This window comes from Neltuma alba, unplaced genomic scaffold, assembly GCF_004799145.2.
Source record: "Neltuma alba isolate B1F8T4 unplaced genomic scaffold, ASM479914v2 tig00005621_pilon, whole genome shotgun sequence".
Classification (NCBI taxonomy): Eukaryota; Viridiplantae; Streptophyta; class Magnoliopsida; order Fabales; family Fabaceae; genus Neltuma; species Neltuma alba.
This window is the reverse complement of record NW_021634175.1, coordinates 173,863-190,745: the sequence shown is the minus strand read 5'-3', so window position 1 is coordinate 190,745 and position 16,883 is coordinate 173,863. Positions and strand designations below refer to the sequence as shown.

At 29.5% G+C, this 16,883-nt stretch overlaps 1 protein-coding gene across 1 annotated transcript; it reads right to left on the bottom strand.

The window, feature by feature from the left end:
• Nucleotides 1-11,976: 11,976 nt before the first annotated feature.
• LOC114748136 (WAT1-related protein At1g25270-like) lies at nt 11,977-16,341 on the bottom strand. Its single transcript, XM_028936492.1, has 7 exons — nt 16,045-16,341; nt 15,596-15,658; nt 15,377-15,493; nt 13,919-14,174; nt 13,678-13,836; nt 12,880-13,031; nt 11,977-12,317 (listed from the first exon to the last, which is right to left on the bottom strand). Exons 1-7 carry the CDS (start codon nt 16,236-16,238, stop codon nt 12,080-12,082), a joined length of 1,179 nt encoding a protein of 392 aa, XP_028792325.1. The 5' UTR covers nt 16,239-16,341; the 3' UTR covers nt 11,977-12,079.
• Between the last annotated feature and the right edge of the window lie 542 nt (nt 16,342-16,883).

Sequence of the window (16,883 nt, the reverse complement as noted above, 5' to 3'; positions counted from 1 at the left end):
TAGATAGGTTCTTTTAGATGATGTGGTAACTTTAATCTAGTTAATAGATATGATTGGTTTGATTTATAAATGGTACACATACACAAACAAATATATGGGTATAAAATTTGTCAAGAGCACATCGATTCGTAACATATTCTCTTCAAATTTCATCTTGCCGTGTTATCTTCTACGTGCATGTTGTTGTTAACATCTGTAAAAATGATTTTTATAAATTAAAATTAGAAAAAGACAAATTAATATAATATGATTATATTTGAGTGGACTCATATAAGAAAAAGTTAGTTTAGCATAAACTTGTCTTGAATGACACACACACATTAGTATTAGAAGGTTTCAAATTCCAATAAAAGTTGCCAACAAGAGTTAGTTTAGTTGATAAGAATTGGTTCATAACCACAAAGTTGTGAGTTCGAATCTCATTACTGATGTGAGAACCTTATTAGTAAGCGATCAGTAAGTAACTTTATACATGCTATTTGAGTCTGAAGGTATATCCTAATCTTGGTGAGTTCCCGAAACTCAATTCACCTAAACTTTTTTCAAACAAAAAAATTTAAAAAAATAAAATTCAAAATTAGAAATTAGAAAAAATTGTTTGAATTTTAAAGTAACTTTTTTATTAAAAAAATCATTTTGCCTAAACCTAACCCAAACAATATATTGGTAATGTATTATGAGGCATACTCTGATGTTTTTTCCCCCCCAAAGGGTAAAATTTGGTATAAGTGCAGGATATCTAAATTCAAGCCTGTACACACTATTTCAAAAGGATCAACTTGCTGCCTTATCCCCTAGGCCTCAGTGTAACAATATGTCCACGTGTTTCTGACTTTGCATACACTAAATATGAAGAAGGCACGCCTATACAACATTTAAAAATGTCTATTATTTAATAAGTATTTGTTTAATACCCCACAAAATGGATTCAATTTCTATTATTGATATAAGCATCTTGTTTATGAGAAATTTATAAATATATCTTAAAATATTATTATTTTTAGTTCTAAATATAAAAACTAGGTGGAGAGTTTATTTTGATCTTAAATAAAGACCTCAATCCACTTTAATTATCTCCCAAATTTATAACTTTTCAACAAGCTATCCATGTTGATTATACATTAAGAAGGTTTCCATAAAAAAATAGTTCACATGCAAATGATTAAATATAATGTATAGAAGTTTAAACATTAAATTAAGGGCATTTATGGAAAAAAATTCAATTTATAACATAGGGCACAGTAGCATCCAATATTCTGATGTAATTTTCTAGGTATACTTAATACCTTAATTTTATTTATGATACATCCAACATGTTGATATTATTTTCTTGGTGCATCCAACACTCCTTAATATCATTTTTCGGTTACATCCAATGCTCTAAATTTATTTATAATTTAAGATGCTTGATGCACTATAAATAATATTAGGGTGATGAAAGCATAAAAAGAGAACATCTGGATGTTAGATACTAATAATGACATATTTACTTAATCTTGATGAGGTAATTATTTTTTCTTTATATTCAATATTGGAGGTTCTAACCCTGAAGAAACCTCAAGTCTCAATCCATCTAATAAACATTAGCCTTTACATAAAAAGATAGCTTTTATTAGAACTTTCATTTGGATAGCAATTATGATGGAAGAAGTTTCGTTGATGTTTCCGTATGTACAACACCTGAATCCACTACCTCATTTAAAAATGGTTAATTAGATTTTGCTTGATTCACTTGCTATCGCTATCCGTATAAATTTGATTATTTTAATTGAATAGCACGATGATGATGGTAAATAACCACGAAGATAATGTTTATAATGCCGTGGCCGTCTATATAATTTTTAATTCATAAATAATTTATATAATATTCATGCACTTATAATTTAAAATTATTTTTCTAGTAGTCTTGAGAAAGAAGGTTCATATCATTAAATTTTTAATATAAGTATATTATTTTACTCTTAATTTATTATTGTATACTCCTCCAGTCTTAACATGTTTCATGATTTTTTTTTAATACAAATGTATTATTTTACTTTTTATTTATTATTGCAAGGACAAAGTTAGAAAATTATTAAGTTTTAAAATTGAGATGATAAAATTTAAGTTTTTTTTTAATTTCAGTAAAACATGTTAAAGCAATAATGGTATAACAGTTCGAGAAGCAAGATTGTGCACAAGAAAAACCAAATTTGATATTTGTCCTGTGATCCTTTGGGAAGGATTATTATAATCTATATATTTTAGGACAATAGTCTGAGATTGTCGTTTTCAGCAAAGCGAACCACATATCTACAGTTTTATCCATAAGAAAAGCAAATAGTGCGCCCGGTTTTTAATATAAAAACTAGTTTAAATTTTAATTTAATTCTAAATATAAAATTATAATCTATTTTGTTTCTTATATTTATCTATTTTTTCTAAAATAGTCATCTTAATAGTTACACATGTTAAATATTCCATTAAATGGTAGTTCTAACTAATACATATGATTAATAAGATATTTTAAGGAAGAGAGCACATATTTATTACAAATAACTAACTTAACAAACTTTCTTAATATACTCAAATTAGTTAATTAGTTCTTATATTAAAAATCGGAGATAGTATTTTAAGGCAATACACTTTAATTTGGTAAATGTCCCCCAAAAAGAAATCCCACCTGTCAAGCGACATTAAATTAAATGTAAATTACAGAAGGCACCAACGTTAGTGGAGTCTCTCTCATATATGCTCATCCCATTAATTAATTACTATTTGTCACTCATAATAATGCTATTTTCAACATTTGTTTCCTATATGGGACAGAGAGGATTACGTGGCATAACGAAACTACCATAATATTTATATTATTGTTGTTGTTGTTATTGTTATTGTTATTATAAACAGTATAGGATGATAATTTATATTCCATTATAACTTAGATATTTTGTGCCAAGTTTAAAATAGGATAATTTTGAACATTAATTACTATCAATTTCGTTCGGTTCTTAAGCGGCTTTGTTTATTTAGTTTAATTTATTTGGACTAAGTGTATGTCTTTTATTATAATAACAAATAATTTGAAATTATGCAACAATATAATAATTAAAAAAATTTCATAAGCTATTTAAAATAATTATGTTATCTTTAAAGTGCTTGATTATAAAATTAAAAAATCATGAACAGTTTGTAGACAACATTTAGCTAATTGTAATATATTTTTACAAGTGAAGTACAACTAACTAAATAACTAATCTTGGGTTAAATGAGAAAAAAATCTTAGGAAAAGTTGTAAAAAAATGTATACAATAAATCTAACATATTCAGATTGACTGGGTGTGTCTATTTTTTTCTCAAATACCATTAAATAATTAATTTAAGGATTTCATCAATAGTTATACTATTTTCGAAAATAGAATTACTAAAAAACAGCAAATTAGCTACAAAATTTCATTGCCAGTCAATTAGTAATGGTCTTTTTTATTTAAAAAAGGGAAAATTCTGCTACTAATTCATTGTTTTCTTTTATAATTGTGTGTAATTAGTCATAAATTAGATTAATTACGCACAAATCTATATTATAAAGATATTATCGAAAAAAATCTATATTGTAAAGGCCGATCAGTATAATTTATAACCCTCTCAGAGGTCAACGGGCCTAATATTAACTAATTGGGAATGAGAACTTTTCCTATTTATTTAATTAAAGAAACAGGTTATAAATACTATTAACTGCAACAAAAGTTTATTGTTAATGCAAGTTCCTGCAACAAAAGTTTATTGTTAATGCAAGTTTAGGATGAAATTTCACCCTCTTGATAAGGTACATTTTAATAAGTTTCAACCAAAATAACTTAAAGTTGTTATACTTTAAAATAGTTTTGCATTGTCCTATGAGATCTGATAAAAAAAGATGACTGCATCTCTGAGAAATTCAATTCTTAGACATATACTCCCTCTGTCCCTTATTATAAGATCCTTTTAACTAAATTGCGCGGTTTAAGAAAACAGTTAAAATCAGTTAAAAGTAATTAATACGTAGCAAATACAATTTTTTTTCAAATATAACCCTATATAAATGGGTAGATGTGAGAGACTAATAGTAAGATAAATGAAGAAAGAGAATGTATTAAATGCATAAATTAGGGATAAAATAGGTAATAGTACATTAAATGCTCAGGCAAACTCAAAAAGGATCTTATAAAAAGGGACAAACTCATTCAAAAAATTAGATCTTATAATAAAGGATGGAAGGAGTATACTTTAAGTCCCCAGATACTGCTTTTGGCCATTTGGTGTTCTTAATTCTCCTCCCCCACTTATATCTGCGTCATCACCAAAGAAAGACAAAAAAGAAACATTAATTTAAGAAGGAAAAGATAGAACAATATTGAAAGAGGGTTTTTTCCTGAAGAATAATTATTTCTTCATACAAAGATTTATGGGAACAAAAATCTCATAAAAAACGTACTAACTTTATATGGGAAAGCCAAATATATCAAACTTTTTAAATCTTTCTATGAAGTTTCATCGTTTTTTTCAAATTTCAAATGCAAAAATGTTTCCCAAATACGAAAAGTAAGGATGAATGGGACATCAATAAGCCATAATATATATATATATATATATATATCTCCAAATAGTGAGGAATGAGTTATATATAAAGAATAATATCATGTTATATATGAAGTTCTGCAAATAGTTCAACTCAAAAGCTTAATGATATATGAAGATAGGAGGAGGCTTAGTGATAAAAGATCCATACCTCTTGGTCTATTTCTCTCCAACCTATATAAAAATCTCATGATTTTGCTAAGAAAATCAAGGCATGTATGTATAGTTTCATTAAAGACATGTACACATTTTATGATGACACTACAACAAAATGTGTTATTTACCTCCCTCATTTATGTCTGTTCTAAAAAACAGAAGAGAAATATATAGTGTTCCCGTCTGTTTAATATAAATAGACGTTACTTCATGTCTATTTACACAAAACAGACATTAAGAACATCTGTTTAATAAAAACAGACATGACTTCACGTCTGTTTATCCTAAACAGACATGAACTAACATCCGTTTGGTATAAACAGACGTTACTTCACCTCTGTTTTTAAAGAAACAGACGTGAAGGTGGCTTATTTTTTAAAAAAATTTGCCCTCATTAGCTTCATATCAGTACTGCAAAGCTAATTTAGTCACTAGCCAGCAGCTAGCACACGCAAGAACTCTGATTTTTCGCTCTCTCCCTCTCATTTTCATCTTCTACTTGCAGCATCCGTGAGCTACTCTGAAACTCTCCCTCTCATTTCAGCTCTCTCAAGGCCGTTATTCTGTAGCTAGCCCTCCCTCCATTGCTGTTGTTTTGCATCAACTATCATTTCTGTGTTGCAGCAGCTCGTCGCCATCGATTAACAAGGCTGAAGCAGTGAAGTTCACACGCACAGCAGCTTGTCGTCCTCCTCCTCTCTCTAGGCCGTGATACTCTTTGATTCGAAGGCAAGCCAGAATAGTTTCAATCTGCAATGAAGGTAAGTTCATTCAACGGTTGCGTTGTGGGTTTAATATGTTATACGTGGGTTTGTGTAACTTGAGGAATTTTGAGTTGGTTTCTAAGGTTGCTGTTTAAATTTTTATTGAAGAATTGTGTTTAGATAGTTTTAAATTTGTATATATTGATTGGGTAAAAAATTTAAAGATTTCAAGCCTCATTAATACTTGTTAGAAAAATGATGCATAGAAGGTGTTTGTCAAAATGCCAAAGAGAGATTACATTTAGATAGTTTCCTATGTGTATTGAATTTAGATTAAGGATTGGGTATACATTAAATTATTGATGAAAAAATTGCATTTAGATAGGTTCAAATTTGTTTATATTGATTGGGTAATGGATTTGAAGTTTGAAATCCTTATTAACTAACTTGTTTGAAAATTAATACATAAAAAGTGTTTGTCAAAATGTCTAAAAGAGAATTTTTCTATATGTATTGAATAAGAATGTTGATTACATTCAAGAGGAAGCTTTAAAAATTGGATGTTTATTAATTGGATAATGGATTTGAAGATTAAAAAGATTGTTATGCATTAATTAGTTGTCAATGGAAAGCTTTGTTCTCATAATATTTGGATTTTTGTTATGTTATATGTAAAATCTCCACTACTTGTAAAAGTAATTTTTATGTCTTTTTAAATTTTAGAAATTGGCATGATGATATAGTTATTATGAGATATTTTATGTTGTAATTGAAATGAATCGGATTCAATTGATATCATTAGTTTTGAATTTGGTTATGTTTATTGGGATTGTGTTGAATGGAATTAATGCAGGACCTTGTTTTCTTTGTTTAGAGGTCCCAAGGATGAGTGTTATTGTTGACGCTCTCCTCTACAATCAAGGGAGCACCATCTATTACCAACAAACTGAAGAGGACCAAGTGAGGGTTATAGTTACGGCTGTTCGAGAGGGAGAGACAGGTGCGGATGTGCCATTCCTGACTGTTGAAGCTGTGAAATTAGGTCAGGCAATTGGAACTTTCATTCTTTGGCCTAGACACCTTGTTGATGAGGAGATAATACTTGTGATGGTAATAAAATATCATGCTATATTGTGTGATTTTTTTTAACACAATACTTATAATACTTTTAATGTTTATCTGATGTTTCGTTAGGACCAGAAAGATGTTAATAGATATCCCTGCTTGGCACAATTATATGAGGAATATGAAACAATTAACAAGGTCGACATAAAGATGCCTATAGGGATTGTGGGTGAAGAAAAATCATATTTCTTTGTACTTGACAACAAAGATATCAGGGAGTTCTTATCTCTGACGGAGTTGGACATAGTATGGGTTCAATTAGCAATCATATAAGTTTATTTTTTCATTTCTAACTTAAACTTCTAATTTCTTACTTTGCACATACTAATAATTACCTTATTTCAATTCAATGACAGCTTCTTCCATAACAAATGCATGTCATCAATGAAGAAGAGAAATTTGTATGGATATTTATGCCCTGCAAGTGTCCAGAAGAAGTACAACCCACTAGATAGGAGAATCAAATATGTGGGCAATAGAATTGGAGACACTAAATTGTCTTGTTATTTGGCACCAATTATTGAAGGGCAAGTAGCTTAATTATATTTATTTATACATACTTAAATTGCTAAGAATTATTGTGATATCTAATAATGTATAAATCTTACTCTATGACGTAGTCATCATTGGAGTTTGTGTGTTTCTTGTCCCATCAACAATGTTATCTACTGGTTTGATCCCTTGGGTCATCGTCCAAGTACTGAGATGAGGGGCATTTTTAACACGTAAGTACCTTAATGTAGATCAATAATTTTGTTTTCACTATAAATTATTTAACTTGTGCTTTCATTTGCTTATAGGGCTTTAAAGACTTATCATATAACCGGTGGGAAGCATTCTGACAAAAATGGCCCAACAACTTGGGTCTATCCCAGCGTGAATATTTTGAATTGAAGTTCTTTCATTGATGGAAGTTATTTTATATATGAATTTGGATTATCATTTCCTTGTGATTTGCAGTGTGCTAAGTAATAAGGGTCAACGGAATGTGGATATTACATTATTCGTTATATGTTTGAAATTATTGAGAGTGGATGTACTGTAAAATTTGATGAGGTAAGTAAATATAATTTTAGTTTTGTAATAGTTGTTGAATTTTTAAATTGAATTGTTACTTATTTTATTTTCTTCATATGTTTAAATTTATTCATTTGTCAATTTACAGATTTTTGATAATGACTACTCATATACTGTTGATGATATTGATTTCATCTGAGGCCTTTTGGCATAGCAACTGCTTCAAGAATGGTGGTCTAGGGATTGATCAAGTTTATGTTTAGAGATAACAGGTTATCAATTTTGACTTTTGCAATTTGTTCCTCTTTTTGACTAGTTAGTTAATGTGTTAATATATTGATGAAGCTATGATCTTGATATGTCTTGGCTGAAAATATTGACTGGTTCATACTATTTCAACTTGCTGGAAAGTGACTATTATGGCTATTGTGGCTTTAGGGGAAGTGGTATTTACAAAGTGAATTTTTTTTTAAAAAAAAAAGAGCACATTCACGTCTGTATTAGGAAAACAATAGTAAATGGGAAAACTTTTTACTTCTGTTTTTCAAAATAGAAGTAAAAAATCATTTTTTTTACCTCTGTTTTATACCAAAACATACGTAAATTTACCTCTGTTTTACTAAAACAGACGTAGATGTAAATTTAGATCTATTTTACCAAAAACAAACATAAATTTATGTCTAGTTTAAGAAAAACAGAGGTAACTTTACGTTTGTTTATGGAGGAACAGAAGTAAAAAAGTGGGTTTTTACTTCTGCTCAAAACAGAAGTAAATAATACCATTATTCTCTTCTGTTTAAAACAAAAATAAAAAAAGGGATACTTTTTATGTCTTTTTTTTTCATGCTCCTCACAAAAGAGAAGTAAAAAATCATGCAAAACAGAAGTAAAAAGTCTTCATTGTAGTAATGTGATCTTCAACGAGTATACATAGGTAGTTTTTACAGTAATATTCAACATTCTCTTACCATTCAATTGTCAATAAAATTTAAAGTAATTAAATTCCTTCCTTAAGACCTATTGTAATTCTCCCTTTATGAAATGATCCAAAAGAATGAACAACTATTCAAAAGAGCATTTGTGAATAATTTACTACGTGTTTTCTAATTCAATGATGGAAATAGGCTAGGCTGTTTAGCAAATAGGCCAGGCAGAAGGCCTATTTAGCAGCATTTTAAGATAAATTAAATTTAAAGCCTAGCTTAATTAATTTTTTAAATTTATTTTATTAATATATATATTAAAGGGAAAATCATATTGGAGATACCTATACGTTATCTTTAATTTTCAATGTGGTATCTATATGTTTTTCCCTCTTAATTAAATCTTTAATTTTGCTCTATTAATATCGTTAATCCTTACATCGACACTAAAAATGCTAATAGAGCAAAGTTACAAGAGCTAATATTACTTAAAAAAACTAAAATTAAATTATTTAATTAAGAGGAAAAAACACAAAGGTACCAAATTAAAAATTGAGAGAAACATAGGTACCTCTGATATGGTTTTTCCTATATTAAAATATTAAAATATGTAGACTTCTAAGTATACCAAAAACTCACAATTGTGTAAGCTTTAGCAGGATCAAAGTCTATTTATGGTCTTTCAAGCTTCAAACATGAGGTCTTTTTAAAAGGCTTATATTGCAAGTAGGCTTTTAAAAAGGCTTTGAACCTGTCAGGCCTTTTGAAAACTCAGGTCTAAGCCTAAAAGAAAACCTATATATAGGCTTATGCTCAAGCCTAACCTGTTTTCATCCCTATTCTAATGTATTAACTTGGAATGGGGGTCATGGATGGGCTAAGCAAGGTTTGTTAGAAAGACCTGGCTCAAATATTTAAATTATTTTTATATTTTCATAAGATTATATAATTAAATTTATTGTAAAATTTTTTAATATAAACATAAAATTTATTTTACATACTTATTCTTTCAATATTAAACTGATAAATAATAGAAAAAAGAAGTCAAACGTCGAATCAAATTCTTAAAGTAAAACAAGACTATGTGTTTGAATTAAATGCAAAAAGATAACTTCGTTTTTATTAAAATTAAAATTAAGTGGAGTGAGCTAAAAAAAAATTCGGCCTCAAAATAGGCTTTTATTTTCCAAACCTATGATAAACTGATCGGTGAGGCGCACAGCCCACTCCAAATTTTTTGTTTTTTTAAGGCAAAGTATCCTCTTATTGGATGTAATTTTGTTTAATACTGTCGAGTACTAAATGCAGGTATCTCTTTCAGTAAAAAGTCGAACCTTAATTCACCAAATTATAAAGAATTAACTCCCTTCACTTCACTAAACCTAACCTAGTTAACTCGAATTATCATCTTTACTTTTACATATGCTGCGCCTCTGCGGTGATCTAGAAATTCATATATTTATATATATATATTAACAATATTTGATAAAATAAAAATCTAAAGAGTTCATTATAGATCCAGAGGTATGTATTTGCAGAAAGTTTGCATCTTATGCAATCTAGACTCTATTTAAGCCAAGAAACTAACTCTTTTTAAATAATACTTGTCATTTGAGGGGAACTCTTAGAAAAAATTACCTCTAAATCTTTTTCCTGCTTTTCCAGTTCCACAATATATTGGTCTTCATCATCCCTCATCCTATACCAGCGATTTTTTTTGGGGGGGGGGGATGAGCATCAAAATTCATTAATAATATATTCGATATGGCATATCAACCTTCTTTATACAGAAATTCAACCACAACTAATATTACAAGTAAACAAACATACTGTTTGAGCTTGTTTGGATCTTCGCTTGGATTAGATTTTTGATCTGCTGAAAATTGATTTGCTTCAGAAAAATCAATTTTTGAGGTTTCATTAGAAGCCCCAGAAGAAGCACCGACATCCCTTTTGTCTCCTCTTTTGATGTCTTCCATTTCCCAGTCTTTAACCTAACCCTGCTAGCACTCTTGATTGAGACAACTGATGAATTTCCTCAATTCACAAATTTATATTTGTGTGTTATTTGCTTGGAATTTACATAAAATCTCATAAAACTATTCATTTTAATTAACAATTAGTGATATTGGAATCTCCTTTAATTATTTACAATTCAGTTCAATGCACATGAATAACTATTCATCTGATACATAGCACAGTGCGATGTACTGCACGTCATCTGCTACGTTGCGGAGAGCCCCCCCCCTAAAAATATCAAATTATGAAAAAAAAATTGTGATTTTATTTTCCAGTAAAAAATTGTGAGAAAAAATTGATTTCCAATAATAATAAAAGTCTTCGGCCAAAAAAAAAAGTCATGTGGGCTGGGTGCTTTCACTCTCCCACCTTTTCTAGCCTTTACTTTGCTTGAGGATTGTCTCATATGCAACTGTATGCTGATTTTTCTTAATCTGCAATATCAGTTTGTTATTTCATCAAAACAAATTGTCAAAAATCATTAAGAAAATTGTTTGGAGGCCATTCGTGCCTTGCTCGTTAATTGTCACTAAAAAAACAAAAAATTAACCGGATGAGGAGTCAAGCTGCAAGTTCAGAAATAATACTCATCTAGTCCTTAATATAGAATCCAATTGTTGAGTTAGTTTTGGTCCTAAATATAAGACCCATTTCTCATATTTATCAATTTTCTCTAAATTACCTCTATGAATACTCCCTCAACCATAATTAAGTAGAAGAGGGAGATGGGGTATTAAGAAAGATAATTATGGTGTTTTAAAAAAATGTGTCACGTTTCTTATAATTAAACAACTTGCCTAACTTACTTAATCTAATCAAATTAGTTAAATAGGTCTTATATTAGGGACCGGAGGAGTATTGGCACAACATATTACACTGGTTGTTAGAATTTAAAAAAAAATTGTCAATCCTTATAGTTTCAATTAATTTTGAATCAAGTCATCATAATTTTTTGTCCTTTTTTTTGGCGTTATTGTTTGTTTGTTGGTTCTTCTTACACATGCCATTATTTGCTGGGGACTTTTGTTTTTTTTATGGGGATTTGACGGAAGAAATGTAATCTATGAATATTTCTTGCGGGAAATTAAAATAATCCTTTTTTAATATACTTTTAGCAAAAACTTTCTTATTATCAAAAATAAAATATGGAACAACTTAAAAAAGAAACAGTTTTACAGGATTTCCAAAAAGTACATCGATGAGATGCTGAAATAATGTTTTTCCTAAACCACTGAAAATTAATGCCCATTACTACCTCTAGTCTTTAATATAAACTCAGTTGATCAATTTGGAAAGATTATAAAAATTAAATAAATTATTTTAAATTATCATATTTATTGGTTTTTTTAAAAACTAATTTACTCTACTTATAAACCATATATAATATAATGATACACATAAGTTTTTTTTAAAAAAAAAAATTATGTAACATATGCTATAATTAAGTAATTTTTTAATTTTTTTAATTTTCTCAAATTAATCAGTTGGATTTTATACTAAAGACTGGAGACGGTATCTTTTTAAGTGTACGAGACATTTCTAGATGTTGCATGTTTTTTCCCATCTAGCTATTTTTATTGCTTGATTTCCATTTTCTGATGAATCTTGGTGATCCCTATCAACAGCGAGTGAAGGATTAATATTATTATTGTTGTGGTTGCCTTTCTCGTCGTCATCAATGGAAGATACGCCTAAAAGATTCTTCATCTTCATCTCTTTGCCTTTGCCCCATAAAACCATATATAATCCACATACTATCAACACTCCTCCAATTATACTGCAAATAATGATCACAATTTTATATATTATAATCCAAATCATTTAATTCATTACATTGTTTATAGGATTTATCTGTGATATAAAAACTCTAACTAATTAGCTGTACTATTAATGAGTCGTATAAGCAACTCATTTTTCACATTTCATTTAATGCACAAAACTCATATTAGTATTTATTACTTAATTCAGCATATGACAACGACAATTTGAATTGTCCACATTCACTTTATGTTGCTTAAATCAGAAAATAATGAATATATTAAAAAAATTCTCCTTCCAATCCCAATTGTAAAAGCTAGATAATTAATTTGTAGATATTAAGAAATTTCGTTAAGTTAGTTATTTATAAAAAGAAAATGTGTGTTGATTTTTATAAATTTTTCTTTTTAATTATTTGCATTCAAATATATTCCATTGATGAAAAATTAATCCCATTAATATTTTGAATCCCAAAATAAGTATGTCTTCTTATTTTGTCTTAAATTTTCACTTGCAAAAATAATAACAAAAAAAAGAAAAGAAAAGAAATTGAAGGGGCAAAGATGGATAGATGTCTATACCTTCCGAGATAAAGCATTTCTTCCATAAAGAAAGATCCAACAAAAGCCAAAAACAAAAGCTGGAGAGGATTAAATATTGATACGAACAAAGGCCCTCCCTTGCGTACACACCATGCTATGATCACCACACTCAACCCTGCTGCCACTAGTCCCTACACACACTCAAAATACCAAGTAAATTTCCATAAGTATTTGATTTTAAACATGGAAATATATATATATTTTAATGGATCATAACTATATATACATATTGAACTTAAAATAGGAAATTAGATAAGTAGAAAGGGGATGTTAAAGCACGCCTGATATATCCTTGTAGATTAGGCCCAAGCTCATAAGGTTAGGAGTCTGACTTAGAGTGGTTAATTATTTAAATTTGTATAATACGCATTTTATTAGTGGGAACAGTTTCTTCATAGACTAAATGTCTGCATGAAAAACGAAAACTGTCAGCATCCGCTCTGTACTATAGACTCTTCTTCTCCTCTCAGTGCAGCTATAAAACCAAAACTCCGACTCCTCTCTGTGATCAAACTGCGTGTGAACATACAAAATCACATACGCCTTTAATTATGCTCCAAAATCTCTCAGGGAAGTTGGAAGTATTAAGAGTCTCTTTACCTTTTTTATTATGATACTACTTCATCCTAATTATAAAATCTTGTTTATAGATTACAAATGAAGTCTTATAATTATGATCGGAGATTCATGCATGATACACAATATAAGATGCCCTGTTAGAATTTCTAGAGAAATTCAATAAATCGAACCAAAGGAACCTAAAATAAAATAACATACCGCATAAGCCACAGTTAAGAGCCTTATGTTCCATCCCAATTTCCATTGATTCCAATCTCTTTCAGTGCAAAGAGCAAACCCAATAGAAAACACCGACGCTGCTAAATTCATCAATGTGGTGCTCGAGTAATGACATGGATATCTCTCACTCATCTTGTTCTGCACAAGCATAAAATGTGTTAACTTTCAATAAACGACAATATCAACGATCAAAGCGACAGGTGCCAGAGCAAAAAGGGACCTGAACGATGAGCCACAAAGAATAAGAAGAGATGTAACCCAAGGCGCAGAGTGCACCTAAAAGCGTATTACCACCGGAGGAAGAGTGGGGAGATGCCACGTGGCTGCTGTGGGGATGCAAAAGGCTGACGTGGAAGGAGTGTGTGGGTATTCGTGCACCTTTGCAGAATGTTAGCAGCATGGCCCCACTGGTTCCCGCAAGGGTTCCAATGATCTTGGCTTTCCCGGCTGCTGCTTTCCAATTCAATTTTTCTAAGCTAATAACCACAAAAGTTAAATGCAGAAAATATATATGTATGTATATGTTTATGTGTCTTATATGTGGTTTTTATCATTAAAAAAGTTAAGAAAAATTTTAGAAAATAAAATCACTCACTACAAAATTCATTGTACAAAGATACCTGAAATTTGTTCGTTTAAAACACAAATATAACTTATTTTGAATCAGATGCAACTTTTCTTTCATTATGCACATAATTGAAGATATGTTAAACATAACTGAATAAGAATTGCACTCGTTGAATGACTTATACCCACCAGAACCTGAGTCCCTAAGTGCCTGGGGACAATAAATTTCATAATTCTGGTTTTTTCAGCAATTTTCCCCCAAAAAAAACTACATTTTATTGTCAATTTTAATCTCTTTTAAAGAACTTAAAGTAACATATTAATATTTATTTTTTAAATATTTATAATTTCATTCAATATAATTTTAATTTGATTTTCATAATTTATGCACGTGTGTGAAATCTTATTATTTTACAAAATATTTTGTTTTGACTAAAACCAATCCCTTAACTAGCATGCAATATGGATCAGAGAAGTATATGGATTAGGGAGACATGAGAAGATTAATTAAAAAAAAAAACCCCTCAATGACTGCTATGGCGAATAGTTTAAATTTGAAATCTTGCACGGAGATTTTTATATATACTTTAAATGTAATTTTTCTTTTTAGAATTTAAAATTGCTATTTGTCTTCCAAGAAATGAAAGTGCAAGTAGTGGAAACCAAGTAGGAAGTCTCTAACAATGGTCAAAGGATAAAGATCACTACAAGGCAACTACCAACTACGCAATTAAGCCCAAGTGTATTGGTGAAATGTTGATGACAAATAATTTTTTTGGCCGACAGAAAAAAATAAATAAACAAATGAAAAAGGTTACACTAAATTTAATTAATAAGAATAAAATACTTTAACTTTCATTCTATTTTACACGAAATATAGAGACCTTTCTTCTATTTTTAAAATTTACATAAACATCTCTTAAATCAAATAAATGTATTGAAGTGATGAAGACAAACAAATAACTAAAAGAAAACTTAAAGTTTACACTAAATGTAACTAATAAAGACTATTGAGGCAAAAAAAATCAAAGAGAAAAGCAAAAAAATAATAGTGATCGTATTTATTAAAGGAAAACATGGGGAAAAAAAAAGTATCGCAAAGAAGGTTTACCCAAAGAAGAGGGCCATAATAAAGGTGGCGGTTGGAACGAGATTGTTCATCGCTGAAGCAAAAGTTACTGTTGTTAAGGCCAGCGTCTCCAAGTATAATATTTGTGACAATGTTCCTCTAATATACATAAATCATATATAGTGTCATTTTTTTAGAACTTTATATATAAGTTGAAAATAAAATAACAATACTGATGAATTAATTAATTAAATTTAATACCCAAATAAGCCACATATAAGCCCCTGAAACAGTATAGTCCAAGTCATCTTTGGCCTCTTCTTCCTGCAAACAATTCGCAATAAGCATCTATCAACTCAACACTACTGTTTTGCCTAAATTGTAATTCAATCTCTAAGTTTTAATTCGGTGAAATTTAATCTCTATAGTTCTGACTCAATTGAAACTTTGTCCCTGACTCAATGTAACTCAATACTTATAGTTTAGCCATTTAAAACATTAGCCCTAAGTTTTAAGAAAAAATTTACTTTAGTCCTTAATAATTTTATTTTCTAAAAGGTGGGGATAACATTTTAAGTGGATCAGATTTTAATCGAGTCAAGACTGTAAAAATTGAGTTACACTGAAGAACAAGTTGTATCCAAGTGAAAACTACAAGAACCAAATGATTAATGATTAATTTTTCCGAAAATAAATGAAGCAAGTTTTACCTTTCCAAAAAGAAAGCAAGAGGAGCCAAGAAAGCAGAGGCGAAAACGAAACGATAAACCATGACAATTCGCAAGCTCATGCCGTTATAGAAGACGAGTTTGTAAAGGATGTTAACCACAACATAAAATAGTTGAACCACCACCATTAGTATGGTTGGTTTCAACCCATCCACAACCTCACATAAGTTCTTCATCGTCTTTGCTGCCGCCGCTAGCGAGGGCGCCGCGGCCGCTAGCTTTTGAGACGGTGAGAGAAGGACAGAGAGGGGGAAAGGGGCGAGGAAACTAAAGTCAAGAACTGAGGGTGTGTTTGAGCTTGTTTTGGGGTGAAATGATGTATGAAGTGGGCTATTTATAACGGGGAAAAATCGTTCTTAATTAAAATATAATATCGATATGTAAAAGATATAATTTACAACAAACTATTTTACTTATAAAGTATAATTCAGTTATAAATAGTAGTACCTTACGACATGAGATATTATATCATATCAGTTGATATAAAGGATGCTTTTATTTATTACTGCTAATTATTTTCTTTATTGTTTTATTTAAAAATATATGTGCTACTGCTCATGTAAAAAATTACTTATTTTCTCATCAATCTTATTTTATTTTGTGCATTAAATGATCCTCAAAATTGTAATTAGAAATAATAGTATGTTACAAAATATTATTGGAAGACATGGAAATAAGAGAACAAAAAGATACTAGTGGCAGGGATTCTTCTATTATATATATAAAAAAAAGTTTATAAAGAATTTATTCATGTTGGCTGTGGTAGGGCCTCCCACTTCAAGTTCAACACACAGTTAACATCAATAATTCAATATTCTACA

Coding starts and splice junctions, on each gene's coding strand:
- LOC114748136 (XM_028936492.1), bottom strand. CDS start 16,238: ATGAAGAACTTATGTGAGGTTGTGGATGGGTTGAAACCAACCATACTA. Junction 15,494..15,595: donor CTTATATGTGGCTTATTTGG/GTATTAAATTTA, acceptor TATGTATATTAG/AGGAACATTGTCACAAATAT. Junction 14,175..15,376: donor ATTATGGCCCTCTTCTTTGG/GTAAACCTTCTT, acceptor TGTGGTTATTAG/CTTAGAAAAATTGAATTGGA.